Genomic DNA, 23,468 nt, shown 5'->3' on the forward strand with positions numbered 1-23,468 from the left:
GTGATGTCGACCCCAGGCAAGCCTCGCCTGGCCTCCTTCCCGACGTGCAGTACAAGAAATGTGCTAATCTATGATGAAAATTTTATGACACATTTGTTCTCGTCATAGATCTATGATGTTTTTAGCTGAAAACATCATAAAGTTTCACATCCGACCAAATTTAGTGATAAAGTTACGGAACATCATAAAAGTTGCCACCCAAGACAAAAAGAAAACGTCACTAGCTGTTTCATGGTGGTTTTGTGATGATTTAGGGTTCACGAAAATATCATAAACCAACCAGGGTCCTGCATGTAAGTATAAGCTGACAAATAGGGCAGTAAAATAAAATGGAAAACGTGCTCCTCATGTGGCTCGAACTTGTTACTGATCAAATGGAAAGTCTTTACTACAACTGGGACCCACATGTAAGGTAAGTATTAGGTGCGTATGGTAGTTGGTGGCAGAAAAGCATGCGTTGCAGCCAAAAAATAGTTTACTCGGTGTCGCATTCCCGTGATAAGGAAAAAAGAAGAACAGAGAGAAGGTGGCCAGGATGGAGCACTCTAGCGGAGATCTGCGGCTCCCCGCGGCGGCTCAATCCTACGGCAGCACAAATCTAGTGCTTCCTGCTACATCGCAACAATCCGGTCAGTAATTTTGAGTTGAATTCGTCTAAATTTTATTTCACATTAAGGTCTTTTGATGTAAGGAACTTCCAGCCTGCTGCTTGATTCGAAAGCTAAACAATGAGCATTTGACAGATGGATAGACATCGGATACATGGTTGTCAACTATTTACCCTCGAGCATGAGAAAGGGGTCAATGATTTCATGAAATTTGTTAAGAGTAGATACTCTAACGATGAACAAATACTATGCCCATGTCATGCATGCCTGAATCAGTCTAGATGTATTGTAGAAGTGGTGAACCTGCACTTACTTATGACTGGGATGGCAAGCACCTACACTAGGAGGATAGGGTTCAGGAAAATGCAAATATGCAGGGTAATGGGGTTCAGGAAAATGCAATTCTGTAGGATGATGGGGTTGCGGAAATTGCAATTCTGCCAAATGAGGGGGTTGTGGATAATGTAGTTCTACAGGAAGATGGTGATCAGGAAATGGTTCAGAAAACAAACACATATCGGGTATGGAGGAGGATGAAGGCACTGAAGATGGACTTCGTAAAATGATAGTCAACATGTGCCACGCTAAAGAGCTTGAAGGGAAAATGTTAGAATATATAAAGGAACATATAAACTGTAAGGTGTCATCATAATCTGAATATACATAATTTACATTTGTTGTGAAGTTACTTCATATCAAGTCTTTGGATCGGATCAGTATCGCCTAGAAGTAGTCGATCAAAGTGCTCGGGGGCTGCATACACCTCGCCCGTTGGATAAAATTTTCTTTTTCTTCAGGGATTAAGGAAAGATGAAGCAAATTCAGTTTGACCCTCAACCTAATTTTCGATTCAACCTAAGCCTCGAGGGCTACTCCATATGGGTGCGATTGTCATTGCACTACCATATAATCATTCAAAGAAAGACTACTCAAAGCAACGTCAGATGATGTTCAGACTACCTTCCAGCTGTGTGATAGTATTCGGGTACTCGAAGACTATCCACGACAGAAGTACTCAACGAGCACCAAAGACTAGTCGAGCAATGTTTGCTGAGTACTCGGAACTGTTTCATTTGACTACAATGTACTCGGGGGCTTGTCGGTCACACATCCCCAGGCCCACCAGAAGATCTATACGGACCCACTCAAGGGGATGTACCCGAGACATATCAAGACATGAAGACTACGCTACAAGGCAACGTAGTCTACATGGAACTCCTGAAGGACTAGTTAGAATACAAGAAAACTACTCTGCAGAGTTAGAGTAGGATTTTATAATCTTGTCCGCCTAGTACTCTTGTACCAAAGACTACCTTGTAACCTTGCTCCCCCGATATATAAGGGCGGGCAAGGACCTCCTCAAAATAGGTTCAATCGAATACAAAAATACAACACACAGGATGTAGGGTATTACACGATCTAGCGGGCCGAATCTGTCTAAATCGTGTTCCTGCATCACCATTGACTCCTTGATTTCGACGACACCCACCAACTAAAACACTATCTTGGGTACTCCGTTGATAGGTTGCCGGGTTAAAACACCAACAACCTTCATCCTCAGCCAGCCCAGCATCCTGCACGTGGCATAATGGCTTGGCCCAGCAGGCACCACAGCCCAGCTCACCTCCACACGCCAGCACAGCCTGCTCCCGCACACTGCCCGCACAACGGCCATGCACCACTGCCAGCGTGGAGAAATTCCCCCACCGCCGCTATGCTGTTTTACTACACCGTCGCACCCTTTTTACCCCGCCACTACGCCAACACCCTCTAGCCGCAGGCCACCTCACCTCCTCACCTATCCCTCTGCCCTGCCACCCTACACCTTGGCACCTTCCTCTCCTCCCCCGCCATGCAGAACATCACCGCGCCTTGGCGCCAAGAGCAGCTCCCCCGCGCCTACCTTCGCTTGCAAGCGAGCTCATCCATTCCCCCTCCCTCTTCTCTGCACCACTCTCCACTACGTAAAGGTGAAACCTATTTTCTATTATTTTATGCATCTTTTATTGCTTAAAATACTAAACTATGATGATAACTATATTAGCCTGCTAATCTAGGGACTAATACAGGAGACTAGTGGACCTTCAGAGTAAGACCCCCACACCAACAAAGTAATCATCTACATCAGCCGCTGACGTGTCCGGCCGAGTACCCGCAACCATAGTGACCAGTGCTCGCTTGAGCGTGACCTCATTGGTGACCATGTCCATTGTGCGTGGAACGATGCAGATCTCTACCCTCGGACGTCGGCAGGGTGCACCCACAGACGAAAGAGAGGAAGACTATGGTGGAGCAAGGCAGACATCCCCCCTCCCTACAGACGGGGAGACTGATGGAGAGTGGGTAGCACAGTCAGCATCCAACCCCGTCATGGTGGAGCTGGATGTCGAGCAGTCACGACCCCCACAGAGTCATCAAAGGTGATCGAGGTGGCGACGGCGGCAACCTCGGACACTGACCACAAATAATGGCCCTTGACTTGATGAGGACACCACGAGTACATCTACACCAGCAGCACCTCAGGCGCCTCCAGTTGCTCCTCCACCTCAGGCGCTTACAGTTGATCACCCAGTTGGGCCAATCACTCGGACCCGTGCGAGAGAATTAAACTTCATCATGCTGTTAAGGAATGAAGGCCCAGCGGAATAAGAAGATGGCCCAACAGGGCAGCCCAGGTGGGGTGCCTAGGGTTGGGAGCCGCGGCCCTCCCCCTGGTCGCGCGCGCCCCCCTCCTGCCGTGGCGCCTCCTCCGGGCTCCAGGGGCTGCGTCCCCTTTATTTAGTCGGAGTCCCTTTTGTTTACGACTTGAGTTTTGTTTTACATCTAGCTTTAGCTACTCTCGAACATGCGCAAATACGCGCTGTCCTTGTGTGATTCAGAACTCCACCTTCGAGGGATATTTAGATTGCTCGCCTCTTTTTCTTGTTCGTTCTTCGATTGCGGACAGGAATCGATCTTCGTGATCAGGCTGATCTTGCGCTAGCAAGGTTGGTAACCACAGGAAGTTGGTTTAGCAATTGCATTGGCGCTTCGGGTTCGCTCGTCGTAGTCGAATCATGAGGGTCTACTTCCACCAAGTCGAATTTATCTCCACTCACCGAAAGATCGGGCACTCCGACTCTATCAAGTGGTATCAGTTTTCCAGGTTGATCGGTGAGTTTATCGAGTGTTTTTCCCCTTCCTACAGTCCACAAAAACCAAACAAAAATTTCTTTTCAGGTTACATCTTTGTCCCAGCAACCCTTTTTGAGCCTTGCACCTTCTTTCAATAATTTGCATTGTTGAATTTGTGTGCTTTCCGAATCAATTGTTGCTGGTTACTTTGTGTTTTCTCATCTTTTGTTTTTCCCTTCCGTTGTCTTGAACCCTAGCATGCCGCCGCCCTTTCCCGAATCGTGAGGCAGCCGCGCCGTATCCCCCTGATCGCCTCCTCCTCCCTGCCTTGTGTGTTTGGCAAGTCAAAAAAAAAGGAAAGACAGCAATCAAAAAAAAAGAAAGAAAAGAAAGAAAGAGACCAGTCCGCACGGGAGAAGGACTCCGATCCGATCACGCGGGTACGCCGCGCGCACCATCTTTTTTTTACCGAAATACCCCTGTACTTCGGGTAAAAGTGTGTGTGGTGCCTTGCTGTTTCCGAGTCATTTTACCCCTATTTCTCAGTTTTTGGCACCCTGAAAAAAAACAGAAAAAAGAAAAACAATAGTGGTGCGCCCTCTCCACCTTGGCCGTTTCTTTGCCTCTATTCCTTCCGGTTTCACTTGTTACCAGCAACTTTTGTTACGTGTTTGGCACTATAATTCAACTTTGCATTATTGTTTGATTGTGCTAATCCTTCAATTGAGTGCAGCCTTCCCAGAACTCCACATAGTTCTACGACGAGCATATTTTGTTTCTCCAGGCAATCACTCCTCCAATCTTTCGCGAGTTCCACCGGTTGGTTGCAGTTCGCCCCTGTGTGCGTGGTAAGAATGGATAAGAATTTGATAACAGCACTACTGTGAGTGCCTTGTGAGCCGTTACACCCTGTTTTGTCGTCGGTTTTGTTCTTGTATTTGTGCTAACCATGGCAGATGATGTCAACGCGAGGGATAACCAGCTGCAGGGCATACGGGCACAAGTTGAAGGGCTTGTCGCCGACATTCAGACGATTCATGAACGGCTGGACTCGACGATCTCCTCGACGACCGAGCAGTGCGATCAGCTAGACCTTGCACAGACGGCCGCTAAGGCCACACTCGACACAGTTGTGGCACAACTCGATGCCTTGCACACAACAGTCACAGAGTTGCAGCAGGGTTATGGTGGTGACTCAGACCAGGACGATGGCGACCGCCGAGGCCGTGCCCGCCGCGTGCCACACCGTACCGGTAATGATTCCTTTTCCAAGATTAAATTTAAAATGCTACCTTTTAATGGCAAATATGATCCTGCTGCATATCTTGATTGGGAATTAGAAGTTGAAAAGAAATTTTCATGCTATGATATTCTTGCTAATTCTCAAGTTAAAGCTGCTATTAGTGAATTTACTGATTTTGCTTTAATTTGGTGGTGTGAATATAAACACAAACATCCCAATACCATTCCAGCCACTTGGGATCAATTAAAAGCTGCTATGCGCCACAGATTTGTGCCTTCTTATTATGCCCGAGATTTGCTTAATAAAATGCAACGTTTTCAGCAAGGTTCCAAATCTGTTGAGGAATATTTCCAGGAATTACAAATAGGCATGATTCGTTGTGGGTTATTGGAGGAAAACGACGCTGCTATGGCATGTTTTCGTGGTGGTTTGAACCGCGAAATTCAGGATATACTTGATTATAAGGACTACACAGATATGACAACATTATTTGAATATGCTTGCAAAGCTGAACGTGAAGTGCAGGGATGCCGCTCGAAGACATATTCTAACTCTTTTGCAGGAAGAAGCTCGACATCCAACTCCGCACCCACTCTCCCTGCGCCACCCACGCCCACCACTACACCGTGCGAGAGAACGGCCAAACCTGCAAGCGCTGCCCCTTCCACAGGCGCTGCCCCTTCCACAAGCCGTACACGGGATATTCAGTGTCATCGTTGCAAAGGATTTGGCCACGTGTTTCGGGACTATCCGAACAAGCGCACTTTGCTTCTTCGTGACGATGGTGAGTACTCTTCTGCTAGTGATTATGAAGATACTCAACATGCGATGCTTGCCACTGACCATGCAGCTATAGAGGTCCATGTCAACCCAGGTGACGCTGATAGGTATGAAAGTCTTGTTGTGCAGCGTGTTCTTAGTACACAGGTCGCTCCGTCCGAGAAGAATCAGCGACACACTCTTTTCCATACCAAGGGCGTTGTGCAGGAGCGGTCGATTCGCATCATCATCGACAGCGGCAGCTGCAACAATTTGGCGAGTACCACGCTGATTGAAAAGTTGTCTTTACCCACTCGTAAGCATCCAAATCCATATCACATTTAATGGCTTAATGATGGTGGGAAAATTAGAATTACTCGATCCGTCCGTGTTCCTTTCTCCATGGGTGCTTATTCTGATTTTGTCGATTGTGATGTTATTCCCATGGAAGCATGCTCTCTGTTACTTGGGCAACCTTGGCAATATGATACTAATAGCTTGCATCATGGTCGTTCAAATCACTATTCTTTCATGTTTAAGGGTCAGAAAATAATTATACATCCAATGACACCTGAACAAATTCTTAAAGATGATCTTGCTAGAGCTGCTAAAACTGCTAAACAACTTGAACCATCGACCTCTGTTAATTCTGAAATCAAGTTGAATGCTCCTGTTTTGCTTGCTACACGTGCTGATTTTTATGAGTTACGCGATGCTCCTTTGTCATGCTATGCCCTTATATACTCTAGTGTGCTCGTTTCACTTGATGATGCACCATCTTTGGATATTCCCCCTGCGGTTGCTAACATTTTGCAGGAGTACGCTGATGTCTTTCCAAAAGATTTTCCACCGGGACTCCCACCACTTCATGGCATTGAGCACCAGATCGACCTCATTCCCGGCACACAGCTTCCGAACCACGCACCATACCGTACAAATCCGGATGAGACGAAGGAAATCCAACGCCAGGTACAGGCGTTGCTTGACAAGGGTTATATTCGTGAGTCTCTTAGCCCTTGCTCCGTTCCCGTGCTACTTGTTCCAAAGAAAGATGGCTCATGGCGTATGTGTGTAGACTGTCGTGCTATTAATAACATTACCATTCGCTACCGATACCCTATACCACGCCTTGATGATATGCTAGATGAGCTTAGTGGTGCCATTATTTTCACTAAGATTGATTTGCGTAGTGGCTACCATCAGATTCACATGAAATTAGGTGATGAATGGAAAACGGCTTTTAAAACGAAATTTGGGTTATATGAATGGTTGGTTATGCCGTTTGGTTTGACAAATGCTCCCAACACATTTATGCGTTTGATGAATGAAGTTCTGAGGCCCTTAATAGGATTGTCTGTAGTTGTCTATTTTGATGATATCCTCATTTACAACAAGTCTATGGAAGAGCATTTAGATCATTTGCGTGCTGTTTTTGATGCGTTGCGTGCAGCCCATTTATTTGCTAACCTCAAAAAATGCATGTTTTGCACACAACGTGTCTCGTTTCTTGGCTATGTTGTTACTCCACAGGGCATTGAGGTGGATAGCAGCAAGATCGATGCCATTCGGGCGTGGCCTACACCGACGACGGTCACACAAATCCGAAGCTTTTTTGGCCTTGCAGGTTTCTACCGCCGGTTTGTTCGTGATTTTAGCTCCATTGCAGTGCCTCTACATGAGCTTACAAAGAAGGATGTTCCCTTTGCTTGGAGTGATTCGCAAGAGGTTGCGTTCAACACCTTGAAAGATAAGTTAACCAATGCTCCTCTCTTGCAGTTGCCTGATTTTACTAAAGTGTTTGAGCTTGAATGCAATGCTAGCGGTCTTGGGCTAGGTGCTGTTTTGTTACAAGAAGGAAAACCGGTTGCTTACTTTAGTGAGAAATTAAGTGGTGCTAGCTTGAATTATTCTACTTATGATAAGGAGCTTTATGCTTTAGTGCGTACTTTGCATACTTGGCAGCACTACCTTTGGCATCGCGAGTTTATAATTCATTCTGATCATGAGGCTTTAAAACATATTCATACCCAAACAAACCTGAACCTTCGTCATGCTAAATGGGTAGAATTCATTGAGTCTTTCCCTTACATTATTAAACACAAGAGCGGGAAGGAAAATGTCATTGCTGATGCTTTGTCTCGTCGCTATACCATGCTGTCACAGTTAGATTTTAAAATCTTTGGCTTGCAAACTGTGAAGGATCAATATGTGGACGATGCTGATTTTAAAGATGCTTTTGCCCATTGTATTCATGGCAAACCATGGGGCAAATTTCACATACAGGACGGGTTCCTGTTTCGCGCTAACAAGCTGTGTGTTCCAGCTAGCTCGGTTCGTCGTTTGTTGTTACAGGAAGCGCATGGAGGCGGTCTCATGGGGCACTTTGGCATCTACAAGACGCATGAAGTGCTGGCTGCCCACTTCTTTTGGCCCCGGATGTGTGTTGATGTTGAGCGCCTTGTTGCACGCTGCACTACTTGCCAGAAAGCTAAGTCACGATTGAACAACCATGGTTTGTACATGCCTTTGCCTGTTCCTACTGCCCCTTGGCTTGATATTTCTATGGACTTTGTTTTGGGATTGCCTAGAACTAAGAAGGGGAGGGACAGTATTTTTGTGGTTGTTGATCGTTTCTCCAAAATGGCTCATTTTATACCTTGTCATAAGACTGATGATGCTAGCAATGTTGCTGAATTGTTCTTTCGCGAGATTATTCATTTGCATGGTATTCCAAATACAATAGTATCTGATCGTGATGCTAAGTTTCTCAGTCATTTTTGGAGATCACTGTGGAATAAAATGGGAACTAAATTGCTGTTTAGCACCACTTGTCACCCTCAGACTGATGGACAAACTGAGGTGGTTAATCGAACCTTGTCAACCATGCTTAGGGCTGTTTTGGATAAACACTTGAAACGTTGGGAAGATTGCTTGCCTCATGTTGAGTTTGCTTATAATCATGCAACGCATTCTTCTACAAAGATGTGTCCCTTTCAGGTTGTTTATGGTTATATTCCTCGGGCGCCTATTGATTTGTTTGCGCTTGATGCCGAGGACGCCCCACACATAGATGCCGCTGCACATGTTGATCAAATGATTAGCTTGCATGAGCAAACTAAACAAAACATTGCTGCTGCTAATGCTAAATATCAGGTTGCGGGTAGTAAAGGGAGAAAATATGTTACTTTTGAACCGGGTGATCTAGTTTGGTTGCATTTGAGAAAGGATCGTTTTCCTACTTTACGTCGTTCTAAATTGATGCCACGTGCTGCTGGTCCTTTTAAAGTGCTAACCAAGATTAATGATAATGCTTATATCCTTGACCTGCCTGCGGAGTTTGGTGTTTCCACGAGTTTTAATGTTGCAGATTTGAAACCGTATGCAGGCGAAGATGAGGAGTTGCCGTCGAGGATGACTTCAGTTCAAGAAGGGGAGGATGATGAGGACACCATGAGTACATCTACACCAGCAGCACCTCAGGCGCCTCCAGTTGCTCCTCCACCTCAGGCGCCTACAGTTGATCATCCAGTTGGGCCAATCACTCGGGCCCATGCGAGAGAATTAAACTTCATCATGCTGTTAAGGAATGAAGGCCCAACAGAATAAGAAGATGGCCCAACAAGGCAGCCCAGGTAGGGCACCTAGGGTTGGGAGCCGTGGCCCTCCCCCTAGTCGCGCGCGCCCCCCTCCTACCGTGGCGCCTCCTCCGGGCTCCAGGGGCTGCGTCCCCTTTATTTAGTCAGAGTCCCTTTTGTTTACGACTTGAGTTTTGTTTTACATCTAGCTTTAGCTACTCTCGAACACGCGTAAATACGCGCTGTCCTTGTGTGATTCAGAACTCCACCTTTGAGTGATATTTAGATTGCTCGCCTCTTTTTCTTGTTCGTTCTTCGATTGCGGACAGGAATCGATCTTCGTGATCAGGCTGATCTTGCGCTGGCAAGGTTGGTAACCACAGGAAGTTGGTTCAGCGATTGCATTGGCACTTCGGGTTCGCTTGTCGTAGTCGGATCGTGAGGGTCTACTTCCACCAAGTCGAATTTATCTCCACTCACCGAAAGATCAGGCACTCCGACTCTATCATGACCTCTGTCCCCCAGGAGTGAGACGGCAATCAGCCAGGCGAGGGGCACCCTGGTGATGAGCAGCAGCAGCCTGCAAAGGCCATGGCCCCCCATAGTCCTCCTCCCGATGCTCAACTTGACAGCACTTGAAGCACCTAGCGGCAGGTGGTGATGTGGTCCTCAGCGAAGAAGTTGAAGCAGCAGCCCACCAGGTTAGCCAGAAGCGGCCTTCGCAGGACAGGAGGAGAGCGGGATGCCCGGTGCTTGTTGGGCCCCGTAACCTCTTAGCCCTCCTCAGCCTCCACCGGTCTAGCAACCTAAAGTAGCCCTTGGTGCCACATGTCAACCGTGAACCGGTAGGGGTGGTGGGGGTGGGGGAGAAGGCGTGACGGCTGCGGGGGTAGTAGGTGGCAACCCTTGGTAGAAACGAGGTTCCTTAGGGCCAGGGCGCTGCACCGCCGACCGAAGCAGCGACCTGCTCGGGCGCGGAGGCGAAGCATGAGGTAGGGCCGCACCCACGAGTATAAGCCACTAAAGCAGCACCATCCAGGGGGTCGCGCATCGCAGCAACACCAGTGAGAGTGGAGGAGCTACACCGATGAGGGCGAGGGAGTCCGCATCGGGACTGGCACCCTTGTGTCATGCAGCACCTCCTTGAAAGTGGGTGAGTGTGAGCGGCTAGTCCACATGGTGGGAGAAGCCGGTGAGGAGGAGGCTAAGGCAGCAGAGCCATAGGTGTCAAAGTCCCAGAGATCACCTATCGATGCCATGGATGCACCGAGCCTGGCTTTGGTGACCTCCGCAGCCCACCAGTGCCGAGGCTCGCTACAGTAGTGCCGGGAGCAAAGCCGATGGCCCAGGCTAGTGGGACAGCCGAGCCAGGCATGACTAAGCCTGGCCCCAGCACCCAACGCACCCCATTGGAGGTGAGACAGCAATGTCATGTGTGGGGGCGGCTGCCCCAGATGGCGGGACAGGCGCCCTAGCCAGCGGGATGGCTAGGCCATGCATGGCTGAGCTGAGCCCCGGTGCCAACTGGTGCTGGAGGTAGGTGAGGTAGGAGAGGCACCAGGCGGAAGGGAGGCGGCCCAGGCCAGCAAGACAAGGCCTGGCGCCGGCGCAGCCAAGCCCAGCCCCAGCACCCACTGCCGCCCGCCAGTATCATAGGTGAAGCTGGCAGCAACCAGCGTGGAGGAGGAAGGGGACGCAAAACCCATATCAGGATTTGTCCTTCCATGGGAGGAGGAGGGAAGGAGAGGGGAAATGAAGGAGGAGGGGGAGGGAGGCGAGGCGGAGCGCGGTGCTGGCACCGGGACAGCTGCCGGGCGGTCGGTGTCGGGGGAGGAGGCGATGGCAGGCAGCATTTAGGGGCGATGGTTGGTGGCGGCGCGTGGGAGAGCGGGGCTGTTGTACATACATCTATGGGCCCACCAGAAAGTTTCGACAGTCCTAGATACAGTGCTGGACACCAAGATGTGTCTGGCATAGAGGCCATAGTGCGGGATAGCATAGTCTATTTGGCAAGACAGGAACTAATCGAGGATTAGGAAAACTACACGTAGTAATTAGAGTAGGACTCACCTTGTCGAATCCGACTAGTATTCTTGTAAATCAAATGACCTGTAACCCTACTCCCGGAAATATAAGTAGAGGTAGGGACCCCCTCCAAAGCAATTTAATCCGATCAACACACACGATGTAGGGTATTACACAATCTAGTAGCCTAAACCTGTCTAAATTGTGTGTCCGTGTTCACCTTCGAGTTCCTGATCTCATTGAGCCCCACAAGACAAACACTACCTCAGGTACCCCGCTCGGTAGGTTGCCGGGTGTAAACATCAACAGCTGACACACCAGGTAGCGGCTCTCACTGAGAATCCACTAGCGAACTCGATGGCCCAAGTCATATCAGGTCAATTGTCATGTTCGAAGCGGGCGCGACATTCAACTTTGGCTCCCAGATTTGCATTGTAGACGGTGCTGGAAACTTCCACCGCCACATTGCCCCGACCCCGGAGAAGAAGCAGTAGGCCATGAAGCTCCAGTGTCAAGCTCTGGAGGATCTCGTCGAGAATTTTGATGAAATTTTAATTTCTAACTTAGTCAGAGGCTGGGGGGATGAGTCCAAGTACAACTTGACTTCTCCCGCCAGTCGTTCTAATTTTCATGAGCCAGCACTTAAGCCATCGTGCAAATCGGACTACAACCCAAGTCGATTCCTATTCGAACTCCGAAACATGGCTGCTATTTACCAACCTACCCTTTTCGGATCACAATCTAACACAGATACGATCAAGGACCTCGACTACTACTCGGACTCGGACAAGGAGACGCCTTTATCAGGTCCGCAGCAAGGCCTGGTAATCACATCAACTCCATAAGGCAGATTCGTCTACTGGCCCAACATGAAGCAACCTACTCTTGCCAAGGAAAACAATTGACGCATCATCGCCTACCTTGACACCCTCCAATACCAAGAGGGAGCTCCTTTGTCTCCCATCAACGAAGAAGGCAGCTCCATGGAGATCATCACGTCAGAATTGGGGAGCTACTCTCCATAATGAGAACTCTTCGCTCTTATTGCTAGACAAGAAGATGAAGAAGAAGAGCAACTAGAAAGAAATCAAAAGAAGCCCAAAGGACTAGACGGTGAGCAAGAAATGCCGCAAGAGCAGAGCACCGCTACCACCTTGCAGCAAACCTTCCAATCATGAACCTGGATAGCGCGTTTGAAGCAATTCAATCGTGTCAACATCATACTCCCCTTGTGACCATCACATCCATTGATCTTATTACTCGCGCAATGCCACAAAACAAGTATACTAGACAATTAGCTGAACTGGCAGAGCGCACGTACAAACAACTCGATACATTCAGTTCAACGCACCCCATCCCAGTGCATTCAACATGACAGTAGCAATAGACGCACTCCATCTAGACCAAGTCAAATTGGAGGCTCCAGACCAAGCCAAGTTGGAGCAGAGGGTAGTTGGGAGGGACCCTCGGGAGGCCATGGCCATCATGGGGCTAACCCAGAGCCTGAACACCCAGTAGAAGATCTTCACAACAAGATCAATGCCGGTCGCGATGCCCTTACTATCATTGACGGACAACGCCGCGAGCGCAAGCAAGAAGTCGAACAGCCAGGGGATGATTCTGACGGGTTTCCCACCTTCTCTAGACGCGTGAGGAGGACAATTCTACCCAAAAAATTCAAACCCCCAGGTATCACCAAGTACGATAGCAAGCAAGACCTAGTCCAATGGCTCCAATGCTACTCAATGTCAGTGCAAGCAGCTGGAGGAAATGACGATACCAAGATCATCTACTTCCCCATCTGCATGGAGGCGACGCCACTCACATGGCTCGAATCATTGGATAAGAACTCCATTGACACGTCCTGGCACTAGGATCGACTTGTCTCAAGTTAAACAGCAAGAAGGTGAGACCCTGCGGAGTTACTTACATCGCTTCTTGGACAAGAAAGCCACAATTGTGGACATCACAGAGCGCAACGTCATAGATTGCTTCTAGCATGGCCTCTACGACCGACAGTTGTTCCAAGACTTCAGCACAAGACACCCAGGTGATGTCAAATCTCTTAAGATCATGGTACAGGCATAGGAAGATGAAGAAGACAGGGAGATCAAGAGGTTCGAGTCTAATAAGAACAAGGGTCACAACAACAATAATTAGAATAATGGCCAACGCAATGACAAGAACCGCAACGATTGTCCTAACAATGACAACTAAAATAACTACTCGGGAGGTCAGAACCGCAAGCGAATGACAGACAATACTGTCACAGCAATGTCACAGTCATCCAAGAAAGGTTGTGGCAGAAAATCAAGATAGTACCCCGTTCAATGAGCTCTTGAAGAAACAATGCCCATGGCACCCGTACCACAAGCATGCTGCGATAGATTGTTACAGTCTACGCAAAGTCATGAAGGACCTACTAGAAGCATCTGGCACTCAAAAAAGGGCAAAGCCAAGGAAGATGAAGATGATGGTGACAATGGCAAATTCCAGAACCCGTCTAACATCATCAACATCATCTTTGGCAGCACACCAAGTACTGATACTAAGCGATCCCAAAAGCTCACCCTCCGAGAGATCATGTCCATTGAACCAGCAACACCAACGTTCCTCAAATGATCTGAGGTGCCAATTACCTTCTCCAAGAAAGATCAATGGACTAGTTTCTTTGACCTAGGGCAATATCCCCTCGTCCCGCACCTAGTTGTCACTGGCTCCAAACTAACCAAAGTACTCATTGATGGCAGTGGCAGTCTCAATCTACTCTTCACCAAGAAACTGAAGAAGATGGACCTCGACATCACTAACATGCTCACCCCAACGAACTCTTCATTCTATAGGATTGTCCCAGGCAACACGGTTGTACCACTTGGACAGGTAGTTTTGCCAGTTACCTTTGGCACCAAAGAACACTACCCGATAGAATACATCCAGTTCGAGGTGGCAGATTTCAAAACATCATACCATGCTATCCTCGGAAGACTAGCATTGGCCAAATTCATGGCCATCCCGCACTATGTGTACCTAGTACTCAAGATGCCGGGACCCAAGAGATCATACGACTGCGACATAGAAGCCATGGAGCAAGCAACAACTATACAAGTACCAAATTCGATGATGCAATTCTTCGCCGCATCCAAGAAACTATCCCCGTCAGAACTGCAGATCCCAAGAAAGCAGTCGGAGGAAAACATGGTCAAGTCAGCAAGTGAAGTAGACATAAAATTCATTGACCTTGAGACTGGTGATAGCTCCAAGACAACCCTGATTGGCTCAAGGCTGGATCCTAAATAGGAAAGCGCGCTCGTCAGCTTCCTCCGGGCCAACCGAGACATCTTTGCGTGGAAGCTAGCGGATATGCCAGGGGTGCCCAGGGAGTTGATCGAGCATTCACTAAACGTGGATCCAAAAGCTACACCAAAAAGACAATGACTATAACAATTCGCCCAAGACAGAAGGGAAGTAATAAAAAAAGAGCTGGCCAAACTACTCGTGGTGGGCTTCATAAAAGAAGTATATCATCCAGAGTGGCTTACCAATCTCATCCTGATGTGAAAGAAAAACAACAATGATTAGAGGATATGTGTAGACTACACAGACCTCAACTAGCACTGTCCAAAGGTTCCCTTCGGGCTCCCCAGGATTGATCAAGTCATCAACTCCCCAGCTGGATGCGCTCTACTCTGTTACCTTAATTGCTACTTAGGGTATCACCAGATAGCTCTCAAGGAAGAAGACCAAATCAAAATTACCTTTATCACCCCATACAAAACTTTCTTCTACACAACAATGTCCTTCAGGTTGAAGAACGCAGGCGCTACTTATCAACGGACAATCCATGAATGATTCAAGAAGCAACTACATTGCAACGTAGAGGCGTACGTGGATGATGTGGTCGTAAAGACCAGAAATCCTAATGACTTCATCACAGATTTGGAAGAAACCTTCGCAAGCTTGTGAGAATTCCAATGGAAACTAAACCCAACAAAGTTCATTTTTGGAGTACCCTCCGGAAAACTACTCGGGTTCATCATCAGTCATTGAGGAATTGAAGCTAACCCTAACAAGATCTCTACCATCACTGAGATGCAAGCCCCATCGTGTATCAAGAAGGTCCAGAAGCTAACTGGATTCATGGCGGCCCTTAGCAGATTCATCTCAAGGCTTGGAGAACGAGTCTTACCCTTCTTCAAACTATTCAAGCGGCAATACAAATTCTAGTGGACCGAGGAGGCGAATCAAGCCCTGCAACAGTTAAAGGACTTCCTACCAAAGCCACCGATCCTCATGGCGCCAAACCCTAATGAAGACTTGCTGGTTTACATCGTCGTGACTACTAATGTCATCAGTAAGGTGATTGTGGTTGAAAGGTCAGAACCATGCCATGTATATAAAGTATAGAGGCCCGTCTACTTCATCAGCAAGGTGTTGTCAGATTCCAAAGCTAGATACCCGCCAGTCCAGAAATTGCTATACGCAATACTACTCATCTCGCGGAAACTATGACACTACTTCTAGGAGCACAACATCTCCGTCGTCATAGACTTCCCTCTAGGAGAAATCATCCAAAACCGGGATGCAATAGGAAGAATATCCAAATGGGCGGTAGAACTCAGAGCGTTGTCCCTGGAATTCAAGTCGAGGACTGCAATCAAGTCCCAAGCACTAGTCGATTTCATGGCAAAATGGCGGGAAAATCAACTACCAACTCCAGCAGAGTGTCTAGAGCATTGGATTATGTATTTTGACGGATCACTCAAGCTTGAGAGCACTGGCGTAGGAGTACTGCTAATATCTCCCAAAGGTGAACAACTCAAATTTGTCTTGCAAATCTTCTAGGAGGTATCCAACAACAAAGTTGAATACGAAGCGCTTCTGCACCGGCTCTGTTTGGCAGTCTCGTTGGGAATCAAGCGAATGTTGGTGTACGACAACCCACTGGTGGTAATCAATCAAGTAAACGATGAGTGGGATCGCAACAAGTAAAACATGAATGTGTATTGCCTGGAAGTACGCAAGCTAGAGAATAGGTTCTCCAGTCTGGAGTTCCACCATGTAGCTCGCGGCAACAACGTTGCCGCGGGTGTCCTATCCAAGCTTGAATCTACTCGTGCTCAAGTTCCATATAGGATCTTCATCCATGAGCTACACAAGCCATCCATAACGGAGCTGGCTCCATCAAAAACCATGGATCGAGGTCACAACGCACCAGATCGGGAGGTTATGATGATCGACGTAGACTAGAGATCCTTTCATCGACTACATCAAAGAGCACCAGTTACCTCCAGACAAAACAGAAGCAGAGCAAGTCTCATGACATAGCAAGAACTATGTTCTAGTCGGAGACAAGCATACAAGAGAGGTGCATCATCAGGAGTACTCATGAAGTGTGTGTCACGACGAGACGACAAGGAATACTAGAGGAGATTCACAAAGACATCTGCGGCAACCACGCATCCTCATGAACAATCGTAGGCAAAGATTTTAGAGCAAGATTCTACAAGACTACAGCTCTCGCTAATGCCAAAGAACTAGTACGCCAAAGACAAGGATGCCAATTCTTCACCAAGCAACATGTCCCTGCCTACAAGCTAATCACCATACCTCCCTCTTGGCCCTTCGCAGGGGGATAGAAATGATTAGCCTACTGCCTAGGGTGCTTGGAGGATTCAACCGAGTATTGGTAGCAATTGACAAGTTTACCAAGTGGATCAAGGTGAAGCGAGTAACCTGCCCCAAGGCAGACAGAGTACTCAACTTCCTTAACAAAATTGTCCACCGCTACAACTTCCCCAATCACATTATAACAGACCTAGGCTCCAACTTCAACAACCTCAAGTTCTGGAAGTATTGCAAGAACAGCTGAATTGACATCTGGTATGTCTCTGTCGCTCATCCACGGGCCAACAACCAAGTTGAGCGCGCCAATGGGATGGTACTGGAAGCTCTCAAGAAAAGATTGCATGGTATTGGAAACACTAAAGGGGGCAAGTGGCTCAAGGAACTACCCAGTGTCCTCTGGGAGCTCCGCACCCACCAATGCAAGCCTACAGGGCAGTCACCCTACTTCTTGGTCTACGGATCCGAAGCTGTCCTCCTTGCCGATGTCATGTGGAAATCTCCAGTAGTCGAGCAGTACAAGGAGGGCGTAGTAGAAGAAACAAGGTGTCTAGACATAGATAGTCTCAAAGAAGCTTGCTGTGCAGCACTCGTCTAGTCTGCAAGGTATATTGATGGAATCTACCGCTATCATTATCGCAATGTCAAAAAACATTCATTTAGTATAGACGATATGGTCCTCAAGCGTATCCAAGACACCAAGAGGTTGCACAAGCTAAACTCATCATGGGAGCATTCATCGTCTCCAAGGTTACTGGACCTGGGTCATAGATGCTCCAACATCTCTCTGGTGAAGACGTCAACAACTCATAGAACATTGAGCAACTCTGTCGATTTTACCCCTAGTTTACATATTCTTGTAAATTGGCCATCGGCCCTAGCTAACAATTACAATTTAATAAAGTATATTTATTTTTCATCATAATATGGCTACTTATTTATGCCTAATTAGGGCTTGCAAAAGCAAGTTTGCAAAGCTATTCAGCTCCCTAGGCAATATCACCCAACTCGTAGCTTGTAATAACAAGTCTGCACAAAGTTATTCAGCTTCTGGGGTAAAATTGCCTTCATGCAGCCTGTAATAACAAGTCTGCAAAAATTTTGAGTTATTCAACTCAACAGACAAAACTGTCCAAATGCGGCTTGCAAAGACAAGTCTGCAGCAAAATTTGTGAGTTATTCAACTCATTGGACAAGTCTGTCCCCTGGCGGCTTGAAGAGAAGGAGTCATCAGCACTCCAGAAGTTATCTAAAATACCTGAGATACTCTCTGCTAGATAAGTCTGTCTAGTCGCGGCTTATAATAATAAGTTTGCAGTTTGTTGGGGATTGCCCAAAAAGACGGTCACCGTCAAGGTCATTCGAATCAACACCTTTTTTACAGCTCTGCTTTTTACTTAACTTTAAGTGAAACCTTCTAGCATCGGGTGAAGAATGAAAGGCAAGGAAACTATTTCGGCCCAAAGCCAAGTAGTGCCAATCGTCCTTTAAACTAACGGATCCCAACCTTTAACACTCGAAGCTAATCTCGAGTGCCAAGTTATCCGCTAACTTGTGCAGGGTCGTGCTTTCTCTTGACAGGTAATGAGAAGTGATGTTGCATGAGCCTTGGCTACGAAGCCAAGGCAACCTGAGCCCCCAGAAGCTAAGGTGGCCTCGAGCGTGAGGCTGTGACTCTGGGCGCGAGGTTGACGGACGCGGGAGAGTTGAAGCGGTCAAGGCGTGATTTTTGAAGCCTTGTGAGAATGTGATTTGCGGAGCTGCCGAGCGGCATGAGAAGTGTGACCTCCAAATGACCTTCATGTAAAGCATATTCCTGGAATGTAGCAGTTGGTTAAGGGTATTTATGGAATGTAAAATGTCTCTCTAGACACTACAAAAGGGAAGACCTACCCCATTGTAAATTTTACACTCACTGTTGGATGAAAAGACATCTCAAGTGCTATTACATCCTTGTAGTATCTTAGCGTCACCGGAGTCAAAGATACTACGCCTTCCATTTCATTGTGTCTTGGCCTCATAAGAGTTTGAGATACAACATTGGCGCCCACCGTGCTCTGAGCCACTAAGAAACCCATGATGCCAGCAGAAGAAGAAGAAGAGAAATACTGAAGATGAAGCCGTGAAACAAAGACAGCTCATCCCGGTTAACCCAATTGAACCAAGTATCACTGATAAAGAAGAAGGGCTCAAAAGAGTTGAAGACAATCTAAGAACAGGGGCACTGAAGAAAAGAGTTGAACAAGGGACCTCAAATCAAGCCCCACAACCAACAAGCACACAAGATGAGCCACTAAGTAAGATAGAGGAAGAGCTAGCTTCAGTGCTAAAGTAGCTAGAGGCACTAAAAAGAGAAAAGGAAAGGTTCACTCAAGAGATACAAGCTCAGAGGCTGGCAGCCAACAAGCTTGCAAAACTGAACGAAGCTAAGAGGCAATTGGCAGATCTACAACAAGAACTAAGTGAACTAGAGTACCTGCGTAGCACACCGCAACAGCCACAACCACCACCACTTTAAGCTTGCAATGTCAACACTACACCTCTGATATTCACAAACCCTAGCTTCGGCGCACATAACTCTCCACCAACGATGAATGTGTACACAACCATTGACAAGAACTCTCCATTGTCTATCGGGCTACAAACAGCTCCATGGCCTGCAACCTGCAAGTCAGTAACCTTGCCCAAATTCAATGGCCCAGTAGATCCCACCAATTCCTTATGAGCTACGAAGTGGCGGTAGCCTCGGTCGGGGGAGATGACATTGTACTAGCGAAGTCGCTCATTATTGTGTGTGAAGGAGCAGCGCTGAACTAGTATTATTTTCTTCCTCCACAATCAGTCTACAACTGGGCTGATCTAAAGATGAAGTTAACCTAGAACTTCCAAGGGTTTCATCAAGTCCTGACTGACGAAGGAGATCTTTTCCACTGCGTGCAAAGGGACAAAGAACCCCTAGCAAGTTAAGTGAAAAGGTTTGTCCAGCTCAAGTCACAAACGCCAAATGTAGTGGACAGCGTTGCAATATCGGCCTACATCTTGGGTCTCAATCCGGGTCCAACAGCATCGAAGCTGACTAGGAAAAAGCCAAGGACGATGGAAGCCCTGTTTGCAAAGCTAGAAAAATATTGCAGGTCAGACGAAGACCACAGAAGAAGGGTGGTGGAAAGAAATCATCAAAGGCAATTTGAGAAGGGCACAAACTGGGAAGCTTCGCCCTACAACCATCACCAGAATCACAACCAACACCAAGCCCAGCAAGTAATGGCAATTGAAGGCAATCAACCCTTGCACCAAAACCAAAACCACAGCCACAACCAAAACCAAAATCAATACCACCAACATCAACCTAGCTTCGACAATGGCCAGATAGGTGGCCATGCAGGGAGAGGAAGGGGATGAAACAATGGCCCTACGAGGCCAAACAACCAAGCCAGGTAGCAAAGGCCATTTTGTTGTACATTTCATGGTAAACAACTTGATCATCCGATGGATTTCTGCCCTATAGTCAAAGAAACCATTAAAAGAAGAGCAGCCGAGAAGAAAGCAGCCGAAGCCGCAGTGCAAGCAGCAGCCCAGGCACCCAAGACCATCCACCACACCACTTTCTATCCACACCCACCATTTTACCCAAGCTCAGCTAACCTCACAACCTTCCAGCCCACAAGGGCTTGGCAACCTTCGCATCAATTCCAACCTCAAATTCAGTCAACCTCGCAAAACGCGAACTTCACGCCTCATCAGCCTCGCCACAAGATCCCACCACCTCCACCACATTTGCCCAACGAAATTTGAAAAGCTAAACCGAACCCACCTAACAACAATCCTAAAGCCTTACCTACCTACGGCATGATAATGCCAATCTCGGGAGGATCCTCACAATCCGAGCCTCGCGAGGCTAGTTCCAATGCTATACCAACCTATGGCATGATAACGCCAATTGCCGATGGCTCTGCCCTAGAGTTTGAAAACAAAAGGAAAAAAGGAGACTACTTCCGACAAGTGAACACGATCACACCCGATGGCCCCTTTGCGAAGCCAGAATGGGCACACATGCCAATTTCTTTTATCGAAGAAGAGTTCAAGTTAAAGACAACCTCGGATAATGATGTGATGGTAATTGAGGCTATCATCGCTGGTTGGAACATAAGAAAAGTCTTGGTGGACAATGGCAACTCCGCAGACATCATCTTCGCTAACACGTTCAGAGAGATGAAAATCAATCCTCACCTGCTTGAGCCTTCGGAGGTCCCACTACTTGGCTTTGGGGGAAGACCAGTCAAGGCCCTGGGAAAGATATCACTTCCAGTCTCATTTTGGAATCTCAACAATGCAAGGACAGAGCGCATCACATTCGACGTGGTCGAAATGTACTACCCCTATTTCGCCATCCTCGGGTGGGGGTTCATTAACAAGTTCGATGTAGCCATGAGGCAATTGTTTCTATTTATGAAAATACCAGCTCTGAATGGGGTCATCACAGTTTATGGGGATCAACAAACTGCAAGAAACATATAAAAGGGTGCAACTCTAGGAGAGAAGAACGTCCACCATCTTGCAACCCACAGCGAAGTCAAAGAGCAAAAAAAGAGGAGACGATACGTTGAGACTAAGAGATACAAAGAGAAGATAAAAATAAATGCTGATGGTGAAACCAAGAAAGTCCTTTTGGATGGATGCATCCTGGATAGGCACGTCATCATAGGAGCCAACCTTGAGCCAAAGGAGGAAGAAGAGTTAATTGATTTTTTGAATAAGAACAAAGATGTCTTCACTTGGTTCGCGAGCGACCTCCAAGGAGTTGATAGAGAGATAATCGACCATAGCCTTGATATCAAGCCTGGCGCGAAGCCAAAGAAACAAAAACTTAGGAAGATGTCCGATGACAAAGCACATGCAATGAAGGCCGAAGTTGACAAACTCCTCGAAGCCAATGTGATATGGCCCATCATAATCCAGAATGGCTAACCAACACCGTTCCAGTCAAAAAGAAGAACGGAAGGTGGAGGATGTGCATAGACTTCACTAACCTAAACAAAGCTTGCCCGAAGGATAACTACCCATTGGAGAGGGTGGACAAAGTAGTAGATGATGATGCCAACATTGAAATGTTATCATTACTCAATCTATTCTCAGGCTACCACTAGATCAAGATCAAGAAAGAAGATGAGGAAAAACAGGATTTGTGACTCCATTTGGAACCTTTTGCTTCATGAGAATGCCAGAGGGGCTAAAGAATGCGGGACAAACTTTCTCAAGAATGGTCACGATTATCCTCTCCAAACAGCTTCATAGAAACATTCTAGCCTATGTAGATGATAAAGTTGTAAAAAGCAACAACAGGGGAGACCACATCCTTGACCTCGTGGAAACTTTTGCTAACTTGAGAGCAGCCAACTTGAAGCTAAACCTTGAGAAGTGTGTATTTGGAGTGCAACGAGGCAACGTGTTAGGTTGTCTAGTAACCACTAAAGGCATCCAAGCCAACCTAGATAAAATTCAAGCGTTCCTTGACATGAAGGAGCCAACCTAGGTAAAGGATGTTCAGAGGTTGACGGGAAGAGTTGCTGCCCTCAACAAGTTCATCCCACGAGCCGCAGAGCGAAGCCTACCATTCTTTCAGGTTCTGAGAAGCTGCAAAAAATTCAAATGGGATGAGAAGCAAAGTGAAGCCTTCCAACAGCTCAAGGATTACTTGCAGAACATGACCAAGTTATGCCCCCCAGAGCCCAACTCACCTCTCCTGATTTATGTCTCAGCTTCGGCCATAGCTGTCATTGCTGCTTTGATTCAGGAGAAAGAAATTGATGGCAAACTGAAACAGATCCCTGTATACTTCACTTCTGAAGCACTGTCAGGCTCAAAACTATTTAACTTCAACGGGCACAAAATTGTTGCAGTAATGAAACCAGCCTCTGGAAGATCTTTTCGCAAATCAAGAAGCTTCAGGTAGAATCACCAAATGGGCATTTGAATTATCGAAATTTGTTGTGGACTTCGAGAGGAGAAGCACCATAAACTCATAAATCTTAGCAGACTTTATTGTGGACTAGACATCTCCATGCACTAGCCAGGATGAAGTCGAAACCCCATGGGTCATTCATTGTGAAGGGGCATGGTGCGACAGGGGGGTTGGAGTTTCAGCCATCATAACTTCGCCATCTGGGGTCAAGATAAGATATGCTATGAGGCTAAGCTTCACAAGCGAAGCTAGGTCTATAAACAACATGATAGAATATGAAGCATTGCTACTGGTGTTAAGGAAAATGAAAGCCTTAGGTCAGCAAGTCTTCATAATAAAGACGGATTCTAAGGTGATCAAGGAGCACATTGAAAAATAAAGCGAAGCTTGAGAACCAGAGCTAGTTAAATACCTCGCCGCAGTCAGATCAATGGAGAAGCACTTTAGAGGTTTCACTATTCAGCATATCCCGAGGTCAGAAAATGATGAGGTGGATAAGCTTGCAAAGGCAGCAGCTAAAAATGAGCCGCTACCCCCAGATGTGTTCTACGAGATCATTC

The 23,468-nt window shown here is 47.1% G+C and overlaps 1 protein-coding gene across 1 annotated transcript; it reads left to right on the forward strand.

Annotated features, from left to right (window-relative positions):
- The first annotated feature begins 20,999 nt into the window (after positions 1-20,999).
- Positions 21,000-21,464, forward strand: LOC140223424 (uncharacterized). Its single transcript, XM_072295263.1, has one exon. The coding sequence runs from the start codon at positions 21,000-21,002 to the stop codon at positions 21,462-21,464; it is 465 nt and encodes a 154-aa protein (XP_072151364.1).
- Positions 21,465-23,468: the final 2,004 nt, after the last annotated feature.

Source organism: Setaria viridis, chromosome 7 (genome assembly GCF_005286985.2).
Source record: "Setaria viridis chromosome 7, Setaria_viridis_v4.0, whole genome shotgun sequence".
In the NCBI taxonomy this organism is placed as follows: domain Eukaryota; kingdom Viridiplantae; phylum Streptophyta; class Magnoliopsida; order Poales; family Poaceae; genus Setaria; species Setaria viridis.